Source organism: Motacilla alba, chromosome 15, assembly GCF_015832195.1.
Source record: "Motacilla alba alba isolate MOTALB_02 chromosome 15, Motacilla_alba_V1.0_pri, whole genome shotgun sequence".
NCBI classification, from domain to species: Eukaryota; Metazoa; Chordata; class Aves; order Passeriformes; family Motacillidae; genus Motacilla; species Motacilla alba.
In genome coordinates, this window is record NC_052030.1 from 3,982,365 (window position 1) to 4,009,165 (window position 26,801).

Below are 26,801 nucleotides of genomic sequence, written 5' to 3' on the forward strand. Positions count from 1 at the left end.
CCCATGAAACAGCAAACTCTGAACACTGCTTGTACCCCTGATAGCAGCAGGTCTCAGCAAGACACCTGGATTTACAAGGTCAAACCTCAACGTGAGCAACGTAGGCTCACCCTCCTAGTCCCCCCAGTGCTTATGAAATAAGTGGATTTTGCAAAGAAAGAGTAATTAACAGGTGTTGTTTTATTTGGTTATTGGCAAGTTGGGGCAAACAGCGAGAACCAGCAGCAGTGCAGGCACCACAGCTCCGTGCCTGTTTCCTCACAAACAGGGTAATTTCTCCACTTTTGTAAGAGCTTGAGAGCCTTCAGAAGAGAAAGGGCATTATTTCAAAAAGCATTTTAAAGCCAACATGAAGTTGTCAAGGGGAACACTCTGCTCAGCGTCTGAGGCAGAAAACACAGCTCCATCCAAACACTCTGTCCCTGGTAGGAAAAACACACATTGTAAAGGATCCATTTTCAGGCTCTGAAAGGAGGCACTTTACTAACACAGGTTTTTCCCCAGAGAGGAGACACTGTGTGCTGACTTGCAGCACTACAGATGTGGAAGCTTCAAGAAGCGTCCTGTCTTTTTTTTTTTTTTTTCTTTTATAATTACTAATTTCTGTGGTCCTGCAAATCTGCCTGATTATTCAGAAAGCAGAGGGGGGTTGTGTTTCTTTCCATGAGCACCATTAAACTAAAACTCAGCCCCAAGCCCTTTTCTCCCCTAGAAGCAAACCTACAAGTCTTACTGACTTCCCTCAAATGATCCAGGCAGAGTAGTGTAATTTAGGAACAGTTCTTCACATCCTTCTGATGCTGTTTTACAGTAGAAATAACCTATCTGACCCTGTCCCTCTGAGAGTGTCTCTGCCTGTCCAGCATTTCCCTTCTAGGCTTTATAACCTCTTCAGTTCAATTATAGGGGCCCCCAAAAGCCTGAGGAGTCCATTACTCCTAAATGAAACATCTTCAAAGACATTAATGCCACTTGTCTTCTGCAGGACCCTCATTCCAGGCAAGCCTGACATTTTGACAGATCCTCACACTCTTTTTCACCGAGGATATGAACCGTTACACAAGGTTAATTTTTTTCAAGATTTATAGAAAATCTCTTCCTCTAGGTAAACATAAGACAAACATCTACACACTGTGTGGAATTACATGTCAAGCCGCTCGGTAAAAACAGCTTATCTACCAGGAACAAGCCTGACAAATCCTTGGTACAGATGTCTTTCTTTTCCCACTTTAAATTGCACACAGAGGCCTCAGACTTCAGAGGGAGGGAGGGAGTTCCCCTCATTAAGCATCCCCATCCTGCCTGTGCTTCCACCTCCCTGCTGAGCCTGCTGCCTCCTGAAAGGAGGATTTGGAGAAGATATCCAGAGGAAAGCCTTACAAATAACAAAACAAAACAAAACAAACACCACAGGGAGGTTGCCTAACCTCTCCCCTCCTTCCTCCCTGCTGGGAGAGTGGTGCTGTCTACAAATGGCACCTGTGCCACACGTCCCCCTGGCAGAGCCCATGGCAGAGGGTGCTCAGCTGCCCAGGGACAGTGACCAGCAGAGCTTTGTCACTCTCCTGCTGCTCATTCCCCAGGAGGAAATTCAGCTGAGGGTGTTGCTCCTTACAGACCCAACCGACAAGCCACCAAACCCAGACACTTCTCACTTGCTTTCTGGTTTTGAGCACATTCCCCTCTCCCCCCAAGCTGAGGGGAGAAATCTTCCACAGTAGATCAAAGCCCACAGACATCAGACAGCTTCTCTTCCTCTCCTTTTGCAATCCTTTAGCGGCTTGATGCCCTGGGGGTGCCAAAGGCTGCAGGGAGAAAGCCCATGATCCCTTCAGGATAGATTTCATTGTCTTTAGCTAATGAGTTCCACCTTGGAGAGGGAGATCCTCCTTTCCAGGGGTCACAGATCCTCTCTGAGCTTCACTTAGAATCCGTATGGACATTGCCATTCCACACTCAATGTCCTGGACAAACAAAAGATTAATTATCCCTGGGGAGCTGCCATCTGCCAGCCGCTCACTCGCTGGATATGTGATTAACAGAACATCCCCCTGCTCCCCACCAACTGCCAAGGCAAACGCGCTCTCTTCCAATGGTTTCTGCAACCAGCTTCTCTCACTCAACTACCAAATGTAGATGGTAAACCAGAAATCAGCCAGTCACCTGCTCCAGAGGGAGCCGTGGCTTGCTAGCTGGATGGAGAAGGGGCAAGAGTGTGACACTCAAGAGGTGATGCGCTCAGAGGTGCGGGTGAAGTTCTGACATAGCCAAAACCCTACTCAAAGCCTTAAGGAAGGTTAAGTTGCCCTCAAGCCCAGAGTAAAAGCTAAGTTGAGGAAGAAGAATGTAATTTCCAGCTGAGTTCCAGAGCGAGGTCTCAGCCTTTGGCTGATCACTGCTCTCCTGTGCCTTGGCCTCCCAGAACGAGTAATAATGTTTGTTCTCATTTACTTCTCTCTGTAGAAACCTTTGAGATTTGTATTTCAAAACTACTATGGGGGTAAAATCAGCGGCGAGACAGGCAGCAGAGCCCCAGCAAAAAAGGAGGATGCTCAGCTGGCTCCTCCTGCCTGGCCTGCTCAGCAGCAGCGATTGCCACAGCAACAGGAAAGAGGAGAAGAGTGTTTCTCCAGAACGGATTCGGTTGCTTTTGAGTGGATGAACATGGGAGAGTTTGTTTATAAACGTCAAGAGCAGGTCGGTGTGAAATTGGAAACGCGGGAGGAGCTTGGCTGGGGATGGAGGATGGAACACCTGAGGGGACAGAACACCTGAGGCAGGTGTGGCCCCTGAGCCCCGCGGGGTCTCAGCGCTCAGAGAACCTTGTCACTAACGCACACAGAGCTGTGGCTGCTCACCCCCTGCGTCCCCAAACGCCACCACAGGGCTGAGCTACGGTGATCTGCCTTCCCAAAATGAGACCCCAGTGTAAACAGACAGCACCAGGGGCAGGAAGGTGGAGCAGGAGCCTGTGCTCCGCCCCAGAGCCATTTGGGAGGCTCATTAAGCCTGTTCATGGCAGCGCTGACACTGCCCCGAATTTCATCTGCAGCAGCGCCCCAAGGGACTCGAGCTCTGGGGCACTAAGGGACACCTCAGACAGGCTGTGCCAGGGGGAGAGCGGGCATCACATCCCAAAAACGCAGACGGTAAAAATCCCAGTTTTCGATGAACAGCCAGGCTCTCCACGTGCTCTGATGATGATGACCATGTTAAACTCCCAGGCAGCAAAGCTCGTCCTCAGGCCTGCCTTCCAGCAGGACCTCAGGACGTGTCTGCTCCCAAAGGAGGCCATGGGGGAAGCAGGGTGAGAGCCAAAGCAGCCCTTTGAACAGTCCCATTTCTGAGATTGTCCCTGCAGCCCCTTTGCGGCACACTCAGCTCGCCGAGGGAACAAGTGACAGGCAGGGTGGTGGGCTGGGACACGCCCGGGGTCAGAGGCATCACCCCGGTGACAAGCCACGTCCCCAGAGCCTGCCTGGTCCTGCAGCTCATTCCCCTTCATCTGAGACACCACATCCACCCAACCAGGACTTGGCAATAAAAGGCTGCAGGAGCAGTGAAAAGGTTCACTATGACACATTAATTAAATGTAGCAGTGCCTCAGAATTTAGGTGAATCTGCAGCACCGCCATCCAGCAGGGTGTGCAGCATGGCACGACGGGGCTACTGAAGGAGAGGCCTCTTGCCTGTGCTCGGCTGGCTGGCTGCAGCCATTAATTACATCCCCATTAGGCAGGCAGGAAATGCTCCCACCAGCAGCACCTTCCTGCTCTGTCATTCAGGCCAGGACCATGACAGATAGAGCAGAGCTGAGGCGTAATCGAGATTGAGCACCTGCCAGGCAGGATGGATGCAGAGGAACCCCTCTGCTTGGAGGCTGTGTGGGTTATTGATACCTTTGCTTGGGTGACAAGATGAAGAGGCACTGCAGGCCTCGGGAAGGCCACAGCCCATGTTTGAGGCTGTTCACATCCATTTCAAGGCACGTGGATGAGATCCCCGCAGGGAATCAGCTCTGGGGGAGCTGGCACAAGCACATCCAGCCAGCTCATCCAACTGCATCCCTCATGCTCCCTTTGGCCCTCTTGGGATTCCAGAGCAAAAAAAACCTTCAGACTTCTCTGAGAAAGCCAGATCAGCACTGGGAGGTGCCCAGCCCTGCTCACTGCTCCAGACTTCTCACCGCGCTGCTGAGGCCCTGGCACAGATTCCCAGGGAAGCTGTGACTGCCCCTGGAGCCCTGGCAGTGTCCAAGGCCAGGTGGGACACTGGGGCTTGGAGCACCCTGGGCTAGCGGAAGGTGTCCCTGCCCATGGCAGGGGGTGGAAGATGATCTTTAAGGTCCCTTCCAACCCAAACCATTCTGTGATTCCATGATTCCCTCCAAGGACAGTCCAGGATCTGCCTTCCACAACCCACCTCCCTTGCCCAGACATCACACAGGCAGCCCAGGTATGAGAGCACGAACACTGCAGCTTTGCAGGCCAAAATATCTGCTAAATACTCCCCTTCACAGAACCTGGACATGGCAGGCAAGCATCTGTGTCTACTCAGATGGATTAAATCCTCCAGGGAAAAGCTCTGCACAGCGACTCCCTGGATTGCCACCAATTGTCCCTTCCTTTGAAGGGAGAAAGGTTTATCCATCTTCAGGGGACAGACACTGCATTTCTGGATTTTCCCCAGGCTTTCAAAGCTCTTCCCAAAACTGTTATTTCACTGAAAGAGGAAACAAATCCATAGTTTTGAATTCTCTCGGGAGGACAAGACCAAGAGGCTGAGGCAGGGCTGGTAACAACCCTGCCATGTTTTATTTCCCTTTCCTGGACTGCAAAACTCCAGGCTTGGTCCAAAATGAGACCTAATCAATGTTCTAATGCTGAGATCCCATTACAGACTGAGCATCCCTTGGTCCCAGGTTCCAGGTCAAACTCTCCTTCATGTCAGTTTTCCACACAGCCTGGAACCAATTGTTTTAGCAATTCCCAATCTCAATGGATGAGATTTTTACCACCCCAGAAATCCTTTCCAGCAGAATCTTTGCCTCCTGCTTTTCTACTCATTTTGTGCAACTGCTTTACATGATTTAGCATCATCAGTATTCAGAGCCTTCCCCATTACGTGATGCCTCATGATGTGTGAGGCTTGGAATGTTTCTTCTCTAATCACATCAGAAAAAAGATATTCCTGTGGCCATTAAGCAGTGTTGCTAAATTTCAGATCAGGAGCAAAAGGCTATTTCTTCTCCAGAATGTGTAATTTTTCAGTGTTAACAGGAACTTGACACGATCAGCAGCTGCCTTCAACTGTGTGACAGAAATCAATCTTTTATCAAATGCCCTGAAAAAAAAAAAAAAAAGGTAAAAGCTCAAAAAAACCCAAAAAAACTTGACTTACCTCCTCATTTAATGATGGAAGCAGACATCCATGTGTCCTGAGCCTGTCCTCCAAACCTAGGTCAGCCAGTGCCACCAGATTGGTCACTTAAAAACCCTTCAGTCACCAATTCCAAACAGGATTGAAACCATCAAGCAGAAACCTTGACTGAAGATAGCAATTTTCTCCCTGGATTTGCATTTGTATTTATTTTTTGTCAAAGCTTGTTAGCTCTCATGACCTGGGCTGGCCATTAAACCTGCAGAGATCTGCAGGCAGTGACCACTCTCCAAAGAATCCTAAATTCAATAAAAATAAGGAGCCTTAATAAAGTGAAATTAAAAATGTACATTTCATCATTATTCTGCCTTCCCCCACCCCGCTCCCCTCAGGATTCAGGGCAGAACATGGGGATGCAAATTAGAACTAAATGAAAAATGACAAAGCTACCTGAGGCATCCAGAGAACTGATAGCTTTCAAATGTGAGATTGATGGAATAAATCAGCAGCTGCTTCCCGTGGGTTACAGCTCTCGGTTCCAAAGCCCTACAAATGCCTGGCTATGCTCAGAGCATTGCTATTTTAGAACCAAAGGCTTAAGTAACTCTTCTTGTGCTGCTGTTCAGCATTTCAATTATGTGAGGGGAGATGAGACACCCATCCTGTTTAGATATACACCATGGAGAATATTTTGCATTTCTGTTGTCACCTAAATGTTATTTTAATGTTGGTCCCAAGGCTTCTTTGAGCCACTCTCCCCCTTCTGCTTATTTATTAGCATCACACTGGAGGGATAAAAAACCCAAATATTTTGGGGAGGTTTTGGTTTTCATGAACCCAAGCTGTTCTTCATGCCTATTTAAAAATTGAAATCAATATTTTACCGAAAGGCATTCTTGCTTAAAAAGGAGCAATCTAAATAAACAGAATTACTCCACTGTAAAGTGATAGGCACTTAAGTATTACAAGATGTTTTGGCATCCCCAAAGTTTGAGCTGATGTTAAATATTAAAGGAGTTTCCCACATTTGGCAAAACATTACAATAGTGGAATTCTTTAACTGTATGAAATTTGAGGTTTCAGTAATGACAGGTTTTCAATAAATCATAGAAAACCAGAAATGTGCATTCTTTTGTTTTCTAAATACTTCACTGTGTATTAAACTCTTAGCTTTAGAATTGGGCAAATTAAAAATAGTAACAGCAAACCTTAGACACGCATTCAGAATTTCTGAATATTTCACTGTTTGCTTCTGTGGAACAAGAACACAAATGCTGCTTTTCCTTTTTTCTGAAGGAGGAAGAACCTCAATTATCCACAAAGCTATTCCTTGCTCTTTTAACCTTTATTTTCTTTAAGTTCCCTAGAAATTTACAAAAAACAAGGCAAACAATTAAGGTTTCTGTCATTAAATCCCTTTGTCTCTTTACAAAATTCCAGGCAGAGCATATAAACTAAAAAAGCCAATTTTGTCTATTAGCATTTGTCCTTGAAAAAAGCCTCTTTGGAAACCTTTCTGTTGAGAATGATGTCAAAAAACCCCTGGAAGTTGGCTCCCTGATCTGGCTTCCTTCCATTGGAACATCTAATGGCTGGGCGGGGAATGTCTTTTTTATTTTGTACATATCAACATCACAGTCCATTTCTCAAGGCAATTAAAAAAATGCTTAATATGACTCAGCCAACTGCAATTTAACCCTCAATAAAAGTCTATTTTTGGCAGAAGGTTCACCTTTCATTAAAATTACTGTGGTGACGAGTTAAAGCCATTCCCTAAATTTGTTTTGAATGCTGTTCATAATGAGGATTAAATTGTTTCATACCTGCAGTAAAGCTCTTTCTGTCCAGAGAGTTGGGATCTTTCAAGACTGATGATAAGCAGGCAAAGAGCAGACAGAAAAGCCAATTTTCTCCTAGAATTCAAGCAAGACCTTGTCCATCTCCTTGACTAACTTGTCTCTATTTTTCCAACCCCTGGCAGGAAATCTTCAGTTCTACAGCTGATGTCTCCACTCTTGATCTCCACATGCCTCATCCTCACCACAGAACTACTTGTGCATCCTTTTAGGATTAAAAAAAAAAAAAAAAAAAAAAAGAAAAGCAGTTGCTTCCCTGAGTGCACAGCAAAGCACTGCATGCACTTTATCACTTCCAGCCTCACAAATGGCTCAGGCCATTACAGAACAGCCTGCCAGGATAAAAAATCCAGGCTACAATATTCATGTACTCTGTGAGACACAGCTGCTCTTTATGGTGATCGACAGAGGCAAGGCAGATTTTCATTTCAGTAAGAAACTGAGGATGAAGCGGCCTATAAACAAAATTCCTTCAGTGTAGCAGTTCAGTTTGAGCCATTTGCAGCGGTGCAACGACAGGACTGCCAAAAGCAGAAATTAGCAGTTCAGAGGCTGACCCAGGGGCACTGGGGAAACTGGCAAGGAATTCTGACAGAAGGAAGTTGTACAAACCTCACACATCCCTCCTGCAGGCATAAGATTGGTGCGGAAGAGTTTGAGATCGGGGTTTGCCAACTCCCATGAGGAGGCAGTGCCCTGATTCACCATGGGTTCATGGAGCCCCTCTCCTGTCCCACACACAGTGACATCCCAGGCACACTTCTGTTAACTCCCAAAATTACCCCAGAACAGGGGACACCACAGCAGCAGATGGCAGCTGGCAAAGCATCCGCCCAACACTGAGCTCAAGTCACCAGCAATTCCCACAAATTTATGTATTGATAAAGTGATACAGACAGGAAATAAATCCTGCTACTTCCTTAGCACTTTTTATTATTAGGATGATGTTCATTTAAAGACTCAGTGACAAATCCTGTCTGGTACATCATCACCTTATCAAAAACCTGTGACACGTGCAGAGAATGCACTTACTTATATTAAGTAAGCTGTTAACTTGACAAAATCCAGCCTGCTGCATTTGGCTGCCTAAGCTGCAGCAGAGATGGCACATTGTCAAGGGTGGGAAACACCCTCTCCTTTCTTGCCAGAGCTCCAGATCCTCAAAAATCAGCAAAAAACAAGTCAGGTGTCTCAGTCACATCAGGAGCTCAGCCATCACACTCCACTCCAGACCCACGCATCAGTTTTTGGGATGTGACTGCCACCCAACTGCAGGAAAGGAACGGGCACAGCCACTGCAGCTCCCTTCCCTGGACTCCATTAACCCACATACCAAAGAAAGGCTGGATGCACGTTAACAAGAAGGCAGCTCAAAAGCAAAACCAGAAGATGCCTCAAAGTGAGAGTCAGAAAGACAGAATTTACAACTTTTTGACTAGTAATCAAAAGGAGCACTAAGTTGTTCTGCACAGAAGGCAGAGATGTGACAGCACTGCCAGGGCACCAGGTGGCCCCTGTCAAGGCAGTCACACATGGCATTGGTTCTTCCAGCCATCAGTAAATGACTGGGAATAATAAAGGAATGCCAGAGGCAGATCTTTAAACACCTAGGGAGCACCTTAATGTCATTATTTGGGCATTTTCACTTGTGCTGCAGGAGGGCAAGTGTAGAAACCCAGTGTTACCTCCAGCAATCAAAACAGTCTTCAAGAGGAGCTCTTTGCAGAACATCTCAGGGAATGAAGATTCCATCTAACAGCATGTCAAGGCCACCTCCTATTCTGCCAGGATCCTTGGGAGGATACTACAGATCTCCTGTCAGCAGGATCCCACCATAAGCTGTGATTCTGAGCATCAGTGGAAAAAGTGAAATTGATCGTTTGCCTCTTTACATCTCTGAGTGGTTATAGACACACACACAGAGTTCATACAGCCTTGCTATCTACAAAATCCAGGGAATTATTCCTTTAATTTAGTCATCCACCTATCCCAGCTAATTAGATCAGCAAACAGACATACTCTGCTTGTTCATTGAAGGGTTTTTTAATGTGAAGAGAAATGGAAGCTTCTGACTAACTACACGTGACTCTGAGCTACATTAAAATCACTGTATTTCAGCAGTTTCTGAGCTGTTCACACCATCCTAAAAAAGTCTCCAGTCTTTCAACAGTCCATCCAGTAAAGCTGATGTTGTGCACCAGGTACTCTGGAGGCATCTCTTAGCTGCAGCTGAAACCTGGCAGGATGAATCTTTTGCCCAAAATCCTGAGCCTTGCAGGAAAACAAGACCAAAAAGCACAAATAACCTCAGGTCTTGACAAGCAAAGCTTCTTCCACTGGTCTGACTCCCAACAGAAACATGATGATGATGATGTTTTTGACACGAGTCCCATCTGTGCACCACGAAACAACAACAAAAAGGAGGATGATGCCAAGTCTTCTCAAATAGTCACCCAAAATACAAAGAGAGCGTACAGAAGCTTGATGCAAAATCCAGAAATAGTCCTGGGCAGTGCTTAGGCATCACTAAAGGTTTAAGGACTACTGGGGATTATGTGGCCAGCCACAAAGTGTCTTGTCAGAGGTCAGGACTGTTCCCTGCTGCTGGGAGGAGTGAGCAGCCTGTGAGCCCCTGGCAGAGGTTTGGTGATCCGACAGAAACCAGGACAGGGCAGAGTCAGGTGGCCGAGCGCCGGCGGATCACGAACACGCCCCGCTGCAGCTGCCCCAGGTAGATCCTCATCTTGGTGCTGTCGCTGGTTTTCCTCACCCAGATCTGCAGGAGAAGAAGGGCAGAAAGAATGGGGCAGGGAGATGAATTAAGGGAGAAAAAGGGAAGACTCACAGCAAGCAGCACACAGACAAATTAACTCCGTGTCTTAGTGTCAGAGCTGAACCCCTCAGGGGGCACAGATCAATGAGGTCAATCCCCTCTCCCTCCCCGCGTGAGGCATTTGCAACCTGAGTAGAAAATGAAATAAGGTGTCTAACTTCACCTCCTTAACTTCCTGCTCTAAACAGTCCTCGAGAAAAATGACTCTTTCAAGCACCATCAGGAAAGCAGGTTCCTCCTGCGACAGCTCACAACACAGCCGTGGCACTGAGCTTTGCCTAATCAAGACTAAGTCTCTCTAGATCCACAGATCATAAAATTATCTATCCTGGGATTTGCCCAGACAAGTAACTATTAGTCAAATGAAAAGCTTATTCTGATTCTGTTCCACGTACCATAGAAATTGTGTCTGGAGATAAAAGGGCCTCTCTTTTAAACACCTGCATGGAAGGATTCACACCATGTGCCACAAGACAAATTGCTGCCACCACGGCAGCCACTCCAGAGAGTTTTTGAAATCACCTTCAAGGTGTTTAGATCTAAAAAACCTGTACTTTAAAAATCAAGTCTGAGCAATTTCCTCTGCATTACATCCTTCTAATGCAATTCAACATATTTAAATAAATACAGTGAGTAAGAATTATCCACTCCTTAGTACTGCAGTATTTTAGAAGGGAAGTCCAGTATTTCCTAATGCAAAGGATTATAAAGTTATGTTGGCCTGTGATTTACCCTAAACTTTTTTTTTTCTTCATATATTAGTTACAGGCCTGGCAAGTAAATTGATTAAACTCTATTATTTTTAGTTATAAACTGACTTTATTAACAGTACCCCTTAATATAAAATGAATTTAGTATTTGCCTGGATTTCTACTTCAATTATTTCTCCAGAGAAATTAAAATCAACATTCATTGATAATCATCTCCCAACTGCAACATTTCCAAGGATTTGGCATGTTTTGCTTGCCAAAGTAATTCAAAAATCCACAAACTTTGAGCAACTGTACAATTTTATATTCTACCACAGTATGATGGAATGATACATTAGTTTTGCTAAATTACAATAATAGCTTTTAACAAATTTTAATGCACCCATAAGCCCACCACCACTGCTTTTATCTGAACAACTGAGTGCCACAACTGCCATTGCAAGGGAACAGCTGTGACACAAACAGATCCCACATGCAACTCATTCTGGGGAAAAGAAAGTGTTTTCCCTTAGCTGCCACAACAAATTAAAGTTCCCTTATTGGCTGATTGAGGAGAAGTGCACTCAAATCTATTATTTCTTTCCCAGAAGTGTCTGGAATCTACACGCAAAAACCAAAGTGCTCCCTTTGCCCAGCTGCTGCAGGAGCTTGCAAAACACAGGATTATCCTTCAGAAACAAAGCATGTTCCCATCTCAAAAAGAGATTTCTCAAGTCAGTTTTATCTTGGCTCCAGTTTCTTTACACCCCAGACAGGTATCTATCTTCAGCCCTTTACTAAACCCATGTTTCCCCCCCAGACAAATGAAAGCAGCCACAACCTCATTGGCACCCACAGAACTGATCACACAGCTGATTTTCGTGTTCTCTTTAGACTCCAGGTAAATAGCTTGGCTCTTGTGGTACCTGCAAAAAGGAAAAAAAAAAAAAAAAGGAAATGCATGAATCCATTATTGATAAAGCTGGACAGAGTAAATTTGAAGTCTGCCTTTCTTTCCACACCACTTTCTCCATCTTTGTAAGATAGTGGGTGATCTGATCACACACACACATCCTGCATTAATGGTATTCTGAAATGCAGGAGGGTTTTAACTCACATTCAACTCTGCACTGAAGGTTACTGAAAACAGATTTTACAGCTGCAAGAGGGAGAGCCCCAGCCACAGCCCAGGGGAACAGTGACTGACAACACACCCAGGCTTCAAGGGTTAATCCAAGCAGCCTTTCCCATTTCAGACACAGGATGGATTTCAGAAGGCAACTCCTTATTTTGTCTGACAAAATATGAGAGAGCAAATCACAGATACTCAAGTTGTTCCCCAATACAGAATTACTAGAGCACCACCACCACCAAAAGTGAATTACCCTCAATCAGTGCAGTCTGTGTATTGTTTAATGAGACCTCAAATTTCTAATGCTGTCCTATTGTGTGACAATACCCAAAATGGTAACTAATGGGTAACTGACTCTGTAATGAGCTGTAAATATCTGCCATAAGGAGTCCGTGACTAAACATATCAATTGAATCCCATTTTAGATAATATTTTAAGCTCTATTATTGTTCTTAATGCATTTTGTATAAAATAAAGACTTTGAAATTCCTAACTCTGAATTTGATTCTGTGGACTCCCCTCTTTCACAGCCCACATTTTTCCAAGTGCTGCAGTGTGCCAGTCCCAAACCCCCACTTTCTGTTCATTCTGCCTCATTCTCTCCCATAGGCAGAACTAAATACACTAGAACAGGTGATTTGTAAGTAAATCATCCTAATCAAGCAAGCACCAAAATACTTTACAGTTATAAAAGCATGACTGTATTTCCACCTTTCCCCATATCATTATTTTATCTGGGCAAGCCAAGCTGCAGAATCCCTGCACAGATATTCCCCCAGTAGCTACCCAGTGCAACCCCCTGCAGCCCTGACTGCCATTTGCAAAATACATGGATTTCTTGAAACTTTACAGTTATTTCTACAATAACCATACTGCACATGGGAAGTCTTCCAATGATTTATTCCACAATCTCTTGCTACTGGAAAATTCTGCACTCAGAATTTTCACAGCGCTTGTCAGTAGCTGGAATGAGTGTCAGCTTTGAGTCTTCCAAACATACTCATTACCCATGGGGGTGATGAGGGAATAAAAAAAACCCAAATCCTGTAACCTTTAAAACAATGGTTGGACACAGGTGTCTTTCTCCTTTGTTTTGACAGAAACAATGTCAGTGGGTTCCAGGGCAATGCAAAGCAACAATGATCTGAGCAAAAAAAAAAACAACCCTCAGTTTAGCAAGTCCAGATGTCATTAAATGATACAGATGAACTCAGTAAGCTACTGCAAACCCCAGGAGACAAGAATCTCAGTCCAGCAGTGCCCTACCATGCCATGCTGTGAGTACTTGAGCAAGAGTTTTGATCTTGATACAATCAGCAAGAGTGCAGGAGAAGCCCGTGCAAACAACGGCTGTCAAGTGCTAGCTGTGCCCACACAGACAAGGAAATATTTTCCCTCCCTTTCAATTTTTGATTACCAGTGAATTCCAAAGCTGTGTCAGAGGCTTCATTCAGCCCTTGGATTTCACACCACGAATGACTCTCCATCAGTAAATTGATGCTAATTGTGCCCAGAAAAGGCAAAGAGCCAAGTCAGCGGTGTTCCACTGAAGAGTTGTCTCAGCTGTCTCACACTCGCAGAGACAGGGCAGCTGGAGGCACAGCACCCTGGTGCATCAGTTCCCAGGTCATGTCTCACCCTTTTGCCAGGTTTATATATCCACAGAGGGATAGGATTGAGGAAATTACCTCAGATGAAAAATGCAATGGGGTTTAAGCTGGCTTTTAAGAAAGCGGAGCCACACAACTCTCGCTGTTGCAGTAGGTAAAACACACCAAGTGAGGCAAGCAGAAATAATTCCATTTCCTGCTACAAAATATTTTACTGAAAGGCCAATATTTCCAACTGCAACTCCATCAGAAGATTGAAAGAAAGCCCTCTGCATTACTGTGTGCAGCAAAGCTAAGAGGAAAAAGATGGTGGCTTTACAGTGAACTGTGGTTTAGGATCTGATGGGGGAGCACAGAGCTCTGAAGATCAAAAAAAATGAGTTTAATTCCACATTCACCTGAAATACTCCACTCTGGAGATGCCTGAAATGTCTCTGCAAGACTTCAGGGGGTTCATCACTGGCATTAAACATTCCCTGTTTTCAGGTAATTGTCATGCAGGGCTGCATCAGCAAACACAAAGTCATTCCTGGGCTGTCAGGTTTAGGATTTCTGTGCATGCCAGCATTCTTTATGCACCTTAGGAAGAATTACCCTCCCACTACCAACAGTTACTTCATTATTTTAAAACACCAGCTACTTTGCACGAGGACTATTACTTATAATCAAACAAAAAAAAATCTAAGCAGGATTATTACAACAACAACAAAAAAATCTAAGATACTGATCTTAAAACAGCATAAGAGCAAGGCAGCCAGGAAAGACAACAGCTGGAATTCCTGACAGCAAGACCCCATGACAAGTGAATTCAGCAAGGTGAAAATATCTGTTAAGTGCTTTATGCCACAGCTAAATACCCTTCAGAGAGAGCTGGTGCTTTGCTGAGGTTCTGGGCTCACTGAAGCTCTTCCAGGTTTAAATTTAATGGGAAGTTTTGAGCCTTACTGACAGATTACTTCAGATGCCTTTGTTTCCTTCTCTTTTTTTTTACTCATGAACACTTTTCAAGTACTACGTGTTTCAAAATTCTAAGAAGAGTTTATTCATCCAAATATATCCTGGGGATAGTCACTTTACACACACAAAAAATTATGAAAGCAAAAAAAACCCCCAAAATCTTGATAAATCTGTGGAATAAGTAGCCTGTTCAGTTCCTAACTTTACAATTAATGAATGTTTAAACTTAGGGAGCAGCTTTTATGAGAGCTGTGTACACTGAACTCTCAATTAAACTTCAGTCAGAAAGAAAAACTGACCAACTGGCCGAGGGGATTGCTGTGTAAAAAAAACCAGCTTCACTCCTACTTCTGTGATAAAATTACAGCCTCATCACTTGTTTTGAGCCACCAGAACACTGAAGTAGGCTACAAATAAGCAGATGACTTTTTGAAAGCAAATTGTTTTCTGCTCAAGTTCAAGACTGCCCCCTTGATTATCCAGGTTTGCAAGTCTCATGGTTTAAGTTTAAAATCTAAGTTTCCTCTGCAGAATTTAATATTTTCCTTGTGTTTTGTGAGGCTTGTACAGCTGTATGGCCATAAAACTCAACAGAGATAAATCCAATCAGCATTCTGAAGTTGCCTCTCCCAGGTGGGTTTGATCTTTAAAGGTTATTTGGATTTATTAGAAGCATCTCTCATCCTGAGCAGCTGGTGGATGACATTTCTTCTGCCACCTTGTGGAATGCTGGGCACAAATCTGAACCTCAGAAATGGGAGTGCTGCTGGCAGCAGATCATGGAGTGTCTGTGTCCAAACTGGGCAGCTTCAGTCACATCCCACTGTGGCTGCTGCTGCCTCTCCTCCCTCTTACTAGATTTGACTTCCTAAGTGCCACAGTGGGCCATGGAAAAGATTCAAGTCTCCTTTTATTGGAGCCACCAGTTATCTCTGCAAGCCTGCAGGGTGTGAACATTCCATCATCCCCTCTGCTTTACTGGACCCATGATGAGCTTGTGGAGGGAGCAGCAAACCTCTGCCCTAAAGCATTTTGTCCACCAATTCTTTGCTCAAAGCCATTTCCCTCTGCAGCCTCTGCCTCCTGATTACACAACACAGACTGATGGAAACAGAAATTCCCCAGGCCTCACCATCTCTTGTCATAGTAGAGTTTGCCATCTTCTATCCGAGCTTCAAATCGCTGTGCTGGAGACTCTGCTGGTGTAGCTGGGAGGTGCTCAGGAGAGGAGGGGGAGGCTGGGGACAGCAGAGACACTCTGGTTAAAGACCAGCAAGTGCCCATCTCACAGCAGCACATCTGACTGCAAAACTGCAGTTAATAAGGTTGTGTGTGCAGAAATAACAAGCACAGAAAGCTGCAAACTCATATCCATCAGGAAAATATGCTATATTGTGATGAGTAACTTGACCTCTGCCTTGGATTAAAATATTCACTGAAATACAGCATTTATGTGAAAAAGCATTTATGGGTAAGTGATGGACAATATGTCCTTGATTTTGTTTTAGTTATAATCCACAGTTAAGTAGTTAAACATGGTCAAAATTACTGAGGCAAGTTAGTCCCACTCTGTCTTGAAATAAAGCGTATAGGCACATCTAGAGAGCTGGAGGCATAAAACCATAAGTGGTCAATCCCTCAGTGGAGCTGACAAGGTGCCCAGATGCACCTGAATATAATGGAAAACCTCTTTTCCCAGCTGGATTGTCCCATGCCCAAATGTTTCAGCCACCAAAGATGCTCATGCCCCCGTTCCCATCCCTGACAAACAGCAACACCACACAAAGAACAGCAATTGCACGGCCAAACATCTGCAGTACCATTCTCTGCTCAGAACAGCATGAACAAGTTCCACTGCATCTGTAACTCACCTGGTCTCTTGGGTGATTTAAGCTACATGGGAAGAGAGCAAAGCAGTGTTAGAGATCTGACAGGAGCCACAGAAGCTGCACTGATAACTTTAGACATCTTACTTTGCACACTCTGAGTATTTCTATTTTAAATGCTCAGTTAAATGGCATAACATATAACCAGAGCAGTGTGCTCTAAACAGCCAAAGGTGCAGATAATCAGTATAATGATCCAAAAGGCCAAAAAAAAACTGAACTAGAGAGCATTCAGACAACCCACTCCAACGAGTCAAGCCCATCAAGCACACTATTTTTGAATGTGATACAACATTTCTCAGGGTACACAAAATACAAGAGCTAAATCATTAGAGAAACCTCAACAGCTGGCACAAAACCAGTGTTCCACCACCATCCTCAAAAAATGCCTTAATGAGAAGCTTATATTCTAAGAAATTAGATAAGCCTTCAAGTGTTCAGCAAGAAAACAATTTGTTAATCCAAACCAGAAAAGCTACAAACATGCACACTGCCCCCTACCCAGCTTGCTGAAATCTTGTGACAGCAGGAAGAAAAAAAAATTAATAAAAAAATCCTACCCCACACTATGGCTTAAACCAAAGGCAGCCTGTGATCTCCCAAAAAACACACTGACATCTGTTCAGCCATGAGGAAGAAACTCCTTAACACAGCTCATCCCTTGGTTCACACAAAAGGTAACATTTTTAGATGACAGTCATTCAAATTAGGTTAATTAAACCTCAATAAAAAAAGAGGAGATACCATCTTGCTAAATCTTTTCTTATGCTACTTCAGAAAGCCTCCAGGGATGAAATGGTCCCACATCTCAAAAATGAACATTAAAGAGAGCTCTGTTCTCTTCAGGAGAAAGCATCTGCCTTCTCTTGAAAATGAAGAAATACAGTCAAGCAACAATCCCTACCTTATTCAGCGTTCTTAGGTCCTCCATTATTTGCTCATCAGTTAACAAATAATTTAGCTGAGGTATCCAGAATTAAGGTTTCCACAAGCTCTTGACAAGCAAGGCTAAAAATTAAAGGTCAACGACATCTCACTTGAGTAAACGTAAGCCAAAAAGTTTCCAGGATTTTAATAAATGTCTTACTTGAGCTGGTTTTTTTTGTCAGAGGAATTAATACAAGTCCACCCCCACCATCTTAGCAGCAGAGTACAAAATCATTTTAACTTATTCAGACACAACCATCAATGAAAAACCTTTAGTGCACTGACATTTGCTTCATGGAAGCATCAAGCAGCAGCATTTTCAGGGTTTTTCATTTTGTATTTCTATGGAGAAGAATCTGTGAGCTGAAACAAGAGACTCACTTCAGGTCTTCTACAATGAAGCTAAATCCCACCTAAACCTAGTTAAATAAAACTTTGTGTGGTTGGGGATAAATAAGAGCCTACAATGCACCTGAAAAAAACCCCAAAACCTCTGAAAATAGAAATTAGTGTATTACAGTCTTATTAGAGCTCTGCTGCACTTTTGTTTCTTCATAACAAGTGTTTAGCCAAAAGTATTCAAAGTATTACTTTAAAGTTAACAATTGCTGGCTTGCATTTCAAGGATTTTAGTTTTGATGGACTTTAATCCTCTCCCAGTGAGCAAAGGCAGAGATTTTCACTGTGTGGTTGCTGTATCATGCTCAATTAGCAGGTCATGTTCACTATGAAACTCATTTATTTTGGATGAGATAGGGGCACTAATGACTTTTTTTTTTTTCTGGAAAGAGTGAATAGAATCACCAACCAGAAAGAGGTTAATTGAAACTGGAGATGCTCATGACCATCCGGCATGAACTCCAGAAGTTCAAGGTTTGATATTGCCTTCAGAAAATGAGAGTCACACAGATAAGTTTTTTTAATCTAAGACATACAGGTTTAGAATCTAATAAGAAGCCCCTGCAAAGCAATATCCTTGCCCTCCCCTCCAGATAAATTTAATACACAAATAGAAAAAGTGCCAATCATCACAGAGGAGCTAAAAACATATTTCCAGAAGCCAAGGAACATTTTAATTTTGAGACATGCAGCAAGGCAGATCCTAAGGATTACACAGACATGTTTTTCTGTCTCTTGTGATACATGAGAACAAGATGAATCTTCATCTTTTCTTAGTCAAAGAACAAATCTAGCATCCTTGCTTTTGCTATGCATTTCTGGATTAGAGATCTGAAGCTTTTATGAGAAATGCGAAAACTATTTTGATATGACAAATATGATCTGTCTGGTAAATGCTTTGTCACGTCTTGAAATGAGAAAAGCTCTGGCTCATGCAAAAAGCCATTTACTATCTATGGAATCAATTATCTCAGCATATATATATATATAAAATGTTCTTTTAAAGTTTTTCTTTTGTGAAATAAATTGCCTGTAGAATTCAAACTATTCTCTCTGACAAAAAAAAAAGTTATCTCATGATACTGTAAGGATTAAGTTAGGATACCAAGGGATCTCCAAACATATACATAATTGAATTGCATAACTGCTGGTATTGTTTTAGCACACATTACACATGACAATTGTGCTCCAGTATTTCCCAGGTCAAAATCTGATCCTGGCGTTTTGTTTGGTTTTCCTTGCTGTACAAAACAACCAAGGTGTGGGTAGCACAGGGGCTGCAAACCCAGCAGTGACTCCAGGAAAGGATATCAGGGGCAGGTTTCCTCCTCTTGTCTGGGATAGGAACTGGATCATTTGGTCGCCGTCTCAGTTTCCTCGTCATAATGGGCTTCACTTCCATTGAATCTGCAGAGAAATGAAGTTGGAGAGCTGATAAGACCAGAGAGAAAGGAGAAAGCAGCAGCAGCTTTCTATACAAGGCAAAAGGAAAATAACCTTCCTCTTTCATTCAGCAAATTGGATTTTTTTTTTGTGTGTGTGTGTGCTAGCTTCCAGCATGGAAGTGCTGACAGTGAATCCAAGCTCTCTCCCATCAGGTCACTGTTCAGTGCCAGTGCTGCAATGCCATGGTTGCAGCTGCTCCAGGTACAGATAAGCAGCACAATGATGCTACAAGGATTCGAGGCAAGTTCCTTTCATGCTCACCCTATCTGCTTGGGAACAGATTTAAAAGGCCAAGCTCATGGAGCTCTTTCCCAGCTCAACTCGGATCATTAATAGCATGTAAAACATCAGCTACAAATCAATTGCTCTCTCATCTTCAAGGCAGAAAAACAGCTTTGTTAAAAGATAAGAGAAAATTTCTGCATTGAAGACCGATTCAAGTCTGCTGAAGTGATTTCAAACAAACAGTACTTAAATTCACATCGCCTAAGAATGATTAATTAAATGAGCCTAATTAATAACACACAGAGCAGCAGTTGACAGGAAGTAAACTGCAGCATATGCACTGGGGGAAAAGGAGAAAGTTTGCTAAAAACTTAAACACCAGTCTCACCACCAAATAATTATCTGAACTTAGCTTTGTCCAAATGCCTACAGGTAACATTTACTGAACAACTCCACTCAACTCTCACAACTCATTCCTTAATTCATCAAGGTATGTTGAACTGGCAGCCAAGAGACCACACCGTAAATGCCAAACACATCATCCCATCTCCCTTTCTCTGTGCTGAGATTTACTGGCTCATCTCCAAGCACCCCTGGATCACCCCCTGGGAAGCACTTCCATCTGGGAAGCCCCTTTGTCCCCCACTAGACACAAAAACCTTGAGCAGCTCTGCATGTGCCAAATACACCAAATTCCTTCTCTCCTCATCTCAAGGGTGAACAAGGACGACCATGAGACCGGGTTTCATAAATAAGTAAAAGAAGTTACCAGGGAAACAGCATAACTCAAGATCCTTCCCAGTCTACATCAGCCCTAAGAGTTTATATTAAGCCAAGAGCACCATTTAATACACCAAAACAGGGTTTAATTCTCACTTCTGAGTATTAACTACATTATTCATGTAAAACCTGTAGATACTATGCAAGAAATATATGAAGGGTGTAACTCATGGACAGGCTTCAGCAACAAAACCACACTATCAGTCCATGAAGGGAGGGAGCTGCCCTCAAAGAACATCAAACCAGACTTTTGGTTCAGTACCACAGCAACAGAATTCTGCAGGAGTAACTAACCCCTGACTTAGCTCCCCTGTGTCCACTACCACAGAGCACTGCAAGGCACCAGGGGTACCAACCATCTCAAAATAATCTGTCCATTTAATATAAATTTTCTAGAGCCTGGACACAAATATAACGCACAAATCTTGCTTTTCTGGCTTTTAAGCAGCAGGTTTCAATCTTTGTTGTTTGGTTTTCTTCAACTATTTGACCACCCACTTGTGCAGCAAGAAAAGAGCACAGCTTTACAAGCTGGCATCACGGGTTAGGCCAATATTGTGACATATCTCAATAGTTTTATTGCCACATCAGGGAACCAAAGCAGCCTCTCTCCCTGCATATAAGTAAGCCCATCATCCCCTCTGCTGCTCCACTGGCACTGCTTGATTCACCTGTTAACAATTCACTGAATTTTGAGCTGCTTTCTCCATTAAAAGACCATCAATTCATGCTCTGCCCCCCTTGGCATTTCCCACCAGCTGTGTAAACCAGCACTGACACCTTTACAGCTCTTCTCCTAAGCAGGAGCACAGTGCATAACACAAATGACAGGTGCTTATCTTCTTTACCTCCTGTTAATTCCATGGTTAGCTTTTCATTCTCAATCATCTTCTTCTTCTCTTCCAACTCTGCTATCAGATTTTCCTTAAGCTCAATTTTCTTATCTTCAAATTCCTTTGCTGCTGCTTTCTTTTCCTTCACGTAATTTTTCTCCACCTGATCTGTCTAATGCAAACCCAAGGAACAAGAAGGTTAATTAAGGACTCACGTTAATGACATCACAACAGCTTTTCAAATGCTTTATTGATCAGCTTTCCAGTTCACAACTGGCCCAAGTTCTAAAAGATTATCAGAATTCACAATCTACAGAAAAACATCTAAATACCACTTAGTGCTATTATATGGGCAAATGAATGATTTGTAAAAAGATATTTTAATGTTGCATAACAAATCAAGTCACCAGCAGAGAGCTCTGCTGATTTACAAACAGCACTCATCACCTTGAACACCCTTTTTTGACCAGCCCAATGCACAGCCAGATCCAAGAGCCCAATAGCCAATATTTAACTCTATTTTCACAACAAAGTGCACAAGTTACTTGAGGTAATACCAGCAGTAAGCTCTACTACATCTCAAGTGCAACAAGCCAGCCAGAGGAAGAAAATTCCCTTAAGCCTTCTGGGAAAACAAGCCCAAATACTGGCTGATGAAACAAGGTTTATGCCTATTCCATCTAATTAATGCCTATTTTTGATAAATTAAGAGTACTTACTTCCAGCTGCAGGAACAGTTCTGAAACACAAGAAAGACTTTATTTATTACCTTCAAAGCTGCACAAAATTACCTCCTTAACATTTTAAGCCATTGAATATTGCAGCCAAGACAGGCAGTGAAGCAAATAATTCATGTACCTATCCAAACTCTACTGTGACTTCACAGCTTTATGCTGAAAATAAAGTGACTGTGGAAAAGTTCCACAAAAATACACTGTTACTAGAGGTTTCTTACAGATTGTCACATCAAAAAGCTTCCACTATTCCACACTATTCAGTTCAGGCTGTAGAAGCAACACTGTACTACTCCATTATTTTAAAAAATTAAAAAACAGTAATGGATATACACCAAATATAAGAATGCTGTAATAAAAATCAAACTTTCTATTTGCAAAGCATGAAAGCAGCGCTATGTAGATAATCAAATGCAAATGTAATAACGTAAATTGATAATCAAATGTAAATTGAAACTGCTGCTTTAATAAACCTGAGCATGGCAAGGACAAACATAAAAGATCTTTATTCCTGTAGTACAAGGCAGCTGGATTTGTTGCTCATAGAATTCCAAGTGATCACCACCTGCCCTCCTGTGGAAGAACTCTGCCGCTGCAGCACTGCTTGTGGCCAGCCAGAAATGCCAGTTTGCACTGGGGCTTAATTTTATCCCAACAGCCCAGGCTTGTCAGGATGCAGCTCTAGCACTTGTGAAAGGTCTTTTTGGAGCTATTTCCCAACCTAAATCATTAGTAAAATTCATCTCAGGATACAGGCTCCTGTTAACAAGAAGTTGTTCAAACCACTTCAGTTCCTCAAGCAAATCCTTTACCTTTCCCAGGCACTTCCAGAAATACAGAACTGCTTGCTTTTGCTAAAGGAGGAGCAGCTGTATTTCCTATATCCACATGATGCCTTCTATAAAACACCCTGCTTCAATATCCCAGCTAAGAACTACTGGAAAGGGAAGAAGAAAGAGAGAGGGCAAGCAGCTGGATCTGATTGCCAAGCCACTCCTCTGCAGCAGCATAATAAAACCACCCAGAAGGACAAGCACTGGGCACTTTAAAAATTAACTTTGATCCTTGAAACAGAGCAGTACACAAAGTCCAAGCAGCCCATTCCATGCCACAGCCACGCAGAACAACAGCTGCAGCAGCAAATGCTCTGTGTTCATCGTTCACAGACAGATCTTGGGGAAAGCACATGCTCCTAACTTCCCACTCCTGCAAGCTGAAGGAGACAGGGAACCCAACGGCTTCAGCAGGGGCCACAAAACAACAAACCAAAGTGGGACACCGTGGGTTAGCAAAAAATGGAATCATCTTTTTATGTGCTGCTTCACACAAATGAAGGCTAAAACTGTTTATCACTCAGCAAACAATGCTGATCAAGGGAAGAAAATAATCAAGGTAGATTCTGTCATGTTTGGTGGACTCTGAGAAACCCTACAGTATACCCAAATATCCCTCTGCTCCAGGAAGTTCCCTTTCTTTAAAGGACAGAATTACCTCTTTTTTCTTACTTCAGTGTTATACAAAACACACAATTAAGTTATTTGCAGTGTCTTAGAGAGAAATCCCACTTACCTGCATTTCTTATCCTTTCTTTGTACTGCTGGTCCAACTTTTTCATCCTTTTCTGGTATTCCTGAAGAGTACCTAGTGGAAATAAATTGTAGATTGCTGTTGTATTTTTTCCCCCAAGTATTAAATATCCTCAAGGAGTCAGACACCACTCAAAGCACATTCCCTGCTTTTGTAAAAAGTGGATTACTCCTTTTAAGGAGCGTTTTAGCAGAGAGGCTTAACTACAAGTGGAGTTAAGATGGAGAAAAGATGGGAAGTAGCTGACATTTTTAACTCTGCAGCACAGCTGAGAGCTAACATGCAGTGAAAGATGCTGCTCCCATCTTTCAGAAACCCCATCCTTCTATGACATTTGAAAAGTGCTGAAAATAAAAACCAAAGCTACTCTTCTAAGCTTACCTTCCTGCAGCTGCTGTAACTGCCTCTTCAGAGATGCCAGTTTGTCCTGATACATCCTGCAAGCACAGCAGGAAACTTTAAACACCACGAGCACACATTGTTTATTCCACCATCCCTTGAGGGTACGTGTTTACACAGAACCAAAAACTTTTCAGAACTTCAGGAAACAAATTAACTACCAACTTAAAGAATTTTATTCCCATGATACGTTCTCATTCTTAAAAATGGGTTTAATATTTGGGATAAAATAGGAATTTTTTTTGTTGTTGAAACCTAAAACGACATTTAGATTTACAAACATCAGAAGCTTTACAGCAGAATCATTCCTGAACTATGTCAAGTTTTATTAGCTGTGTTCTAGCTCCCCACATTATTTTAAAAGACCACCAAAGTCTATTCCTGGCACTGCTGTAAACCTGAATTTCTTTTACCACACATCTGTGGTTTAACACAGGCCAAGTCTTCCTGACTTGTATAAAAACAGGTCTCTGCCAGTAAGCAAGAACTCAAAATACTGCAAATGCTCCTACACACCATAAGTAGACAATTTCAAGTCTCCCAAAAGTCCATTCCTGGTTCAGGACTACAATTCAATTGTTTAAGGCATTTGGATAGGCATCTTACTTTTCCTTAGATTGTCTAAAGCAGAGCCTTTATTTTATTTGAAGGATCTGCCTGCAGCAGGATCCATTTGCAACTGCTCCAAGAACTCATAATAATTTCTTTGCCTAAAACAGCAGCAGCCCTTAATTTCTTGAATTTGTATAGAACAGAGAAAGTGACTGGGGAGAGCAGAAATATAAGTGTACAGACTCATGAGCTATTCCACTGGGGTACTTAAAACTCCCAATCTTGGCCCAAAACTTTGCCAAGTTTTAGGCAATAAATACCCCTAAAGCCACAAATAAATAGAAGATCACCTTATTTGTATTTGGAACGGGTTACTTACTGTTCTTTCATTTCTACAAAGTCCTCCTCCTCGTGCTTTGCCAGGTCTGTTTCACTGGCATCCTCGGTGTCTAAACAAGGCAAAAAACAACTCATTACAATTTAAAAAGTATTAAAAGAAACCCCAAAAACAAAACCGAACTCAGTAGTAAGTTATTTAAAAACAAGGAAAGATGTCACAATAGGACATAAAATGACGACACGGACACTGTTGTTTTCCAGGTGAACAAAAAAGGAGGGACCTTCATTTTCTGACTCCAACATTTACAGTTTTCCAAAAGTGACAGTGGATTGGAGGGTGACAGTGCCACCTCTCCAATGACACTGGACAGACCAACAGTCCATCAATTCTCTCCTCCTCCATGAAAGAATTCAAAACATAAGTTATTTACAAAATTGTATGTGAGAAAGTTTGTTACAAGAATGCAAACATCAAAAAGCTTAACAAAATCTTAAAAAAATCAAGACAAAAGGAACAGGCAAACAGAAAAGAAATCCCCAAACCTCAGGCAATTTGGCATCAAAGACAACCTGAGAGATGAATCCAGGAGGGAAATGAAACATCTCATGTTCCTGCAACTGCGAGTTTTGCATGAACAGCTTCAACCCCAGCCTGGGAATTTCTTCTCATTTAAGATGAGGGGCTGTACATTAATACTCACACACGGGTGAGACACAAACAGCCTAAAGACTCCACAAGACATTTCACAAACCTCTTACTGGAGTTCCACCTACCCAGTGCTGCTTGGGCTGACCACAAAGGTCTCACCAAAGAGAGCTGGGACCTGAACTTCTCACTTATACTTCACTTAGTGCTGCAACACTCAAATACCAGCACTGCCATAAAGATAGCTGCATTTTATAGACAGACAGTATAAACTGTAAATAAAGTAAATCACTGTGGGATTGCCAGTCTGCTGCTAAGACTCTTCAGGTTTCTATTTGTAACACACGGGGAGCCAAGAATCCATTACCTTGCAAAAGAGGGGCAAGTGCCTCCAGACTTTACAGGGTACAGCTGAGAAACCTAAACCACAGCTAATTCCCTACACATGGCAGGGGGGCCCCAGCCCCTTAAATCAAACCTTTCTCAGATTTTTATTAAACTACAAATTGTTTAAAAGATAAAAGATAAAATTTAAGATAAAAATTAAAGCACCAAAGATAGAAATAAAAGATAAAATTTAAAGCACCAAAGATAAATCAAGAATTTTTTTTAACTGCAAGAAATGTACTTCAAATGTACTTAACTGCAAGAAATGTACTTCAATGTCTGGGCCACCATAAAGGACTTGCATACTTTGTTGGGTGAGCCCCCACTGACCCTGTCTCCCTGTGCATCTTTAACCAGGCCAGAGGGAATGGAGGGCTCTGCTGCCAGTAACAGCCATTGCCCAAGAGTCCTCCTACAATGCCACTTACCTGTCACTTTATGCCCTCTAGACTCTTGGATACTCTGGGTTTTAGCTAATTTCCTCCTTCCCCCTGCTCCCTGGTTCTTGTGCTTGGTTCACATCCTCCTGCACTGCTATGCTTCTGCCCACACCTTCTCCTCCCTTAGCTGCATCCTTCCCCCTTCATGCCACGGAGTCAGAACCAATACACTGGATGTCTCCACTGTTTTCATTCTGCTGTGCCACTCAGTCCCCCCGTGTCCCACAGTCCCCTGCTCACCTGGGAAGCCACAACTCCACCTATCCAGAGGCTTCGCCGGTTTACTTTTCCGCAGGGAGCCGCTGCAGCCTGACAGGTCCTTGTTTCCCTCGGGTGCTCTCGCCGCCCGACCCCTTGAAGCCCGCAGCCCTTCCCCAAACACCGTGCGGAGCGGAGCGCTCCTCTCCGCCCCACACCCCCACGAGAGTCCCCGCTCCAAGCCCCTGTCCCACCCCGTCCCCGGGCACCAACCCGCCCCCTCCCCACACACCCTCGTCGGAGTCGCGGGCCCGGGCGCTCCGCTCGCCGTCCTCCTCCTCGGCGCTCTCCAGCTCCTCCTCCTCGTAGTAGTCGGGCGCGGGGGCCATGGTGGGGGCGGGCGGCCCCGGCGGGGCTGCGGGCGGCGCGGACACGAGCCCGGCCGCGCTCATGGCCGCGGGCGGGACGGGACGGAGCGGCCGCCGCTCGGCAACCGCGGCGGGAACGGCGGCCACGCTTCCGCTTCCGGGCGGCGCCGGAGCCGCCGCGCCCCCGCCCGGTCAACGC

At 43.6% G+C, this 26,801-nt stretch overlaps 1 protein-coding gene across 1 annotated transcript; it reads right to left on the bottom strand.

Annotated features, from left to right (window-relative positions):
- Positions 1-6,709: 6,709 nt before the first annotated feature.
- On the bottom strand, positions 6,710-26,761 carry SUDS3 (SDS3 homolog, SIN3A corepressor complex component). Its single transcript, XM_038152581.1, has 12 exons — positions 26,527-26,761; positions 24,604-24,673; positions 23,655-23,710; positions 23,256-23,327; positions 21,672-21,691; positions 20,968-21,124; positions 18,980-19,075; positions 17,247-17,308; positions 16,328-16,349; positions 15,589-15,694; positions 11,599-11,683; positions 6,710-10,011 (listed from the first exon to the last, which is right to left on the bottom strand). The coding sequence occupies exons 1-12, from the start codon at positions 26,684-26,686 to the stop codon at positions 9,913-9,915; spliced, it is 1,005 nt and encodes a 334-aa protein (XP_038008509.1). The 5' UTR covers positions 26,687-26,761; the 3' UTR covers positions 6,710-9,912.
- Positions 26,762-26,801: the final 40 nt, after the last annotated feature.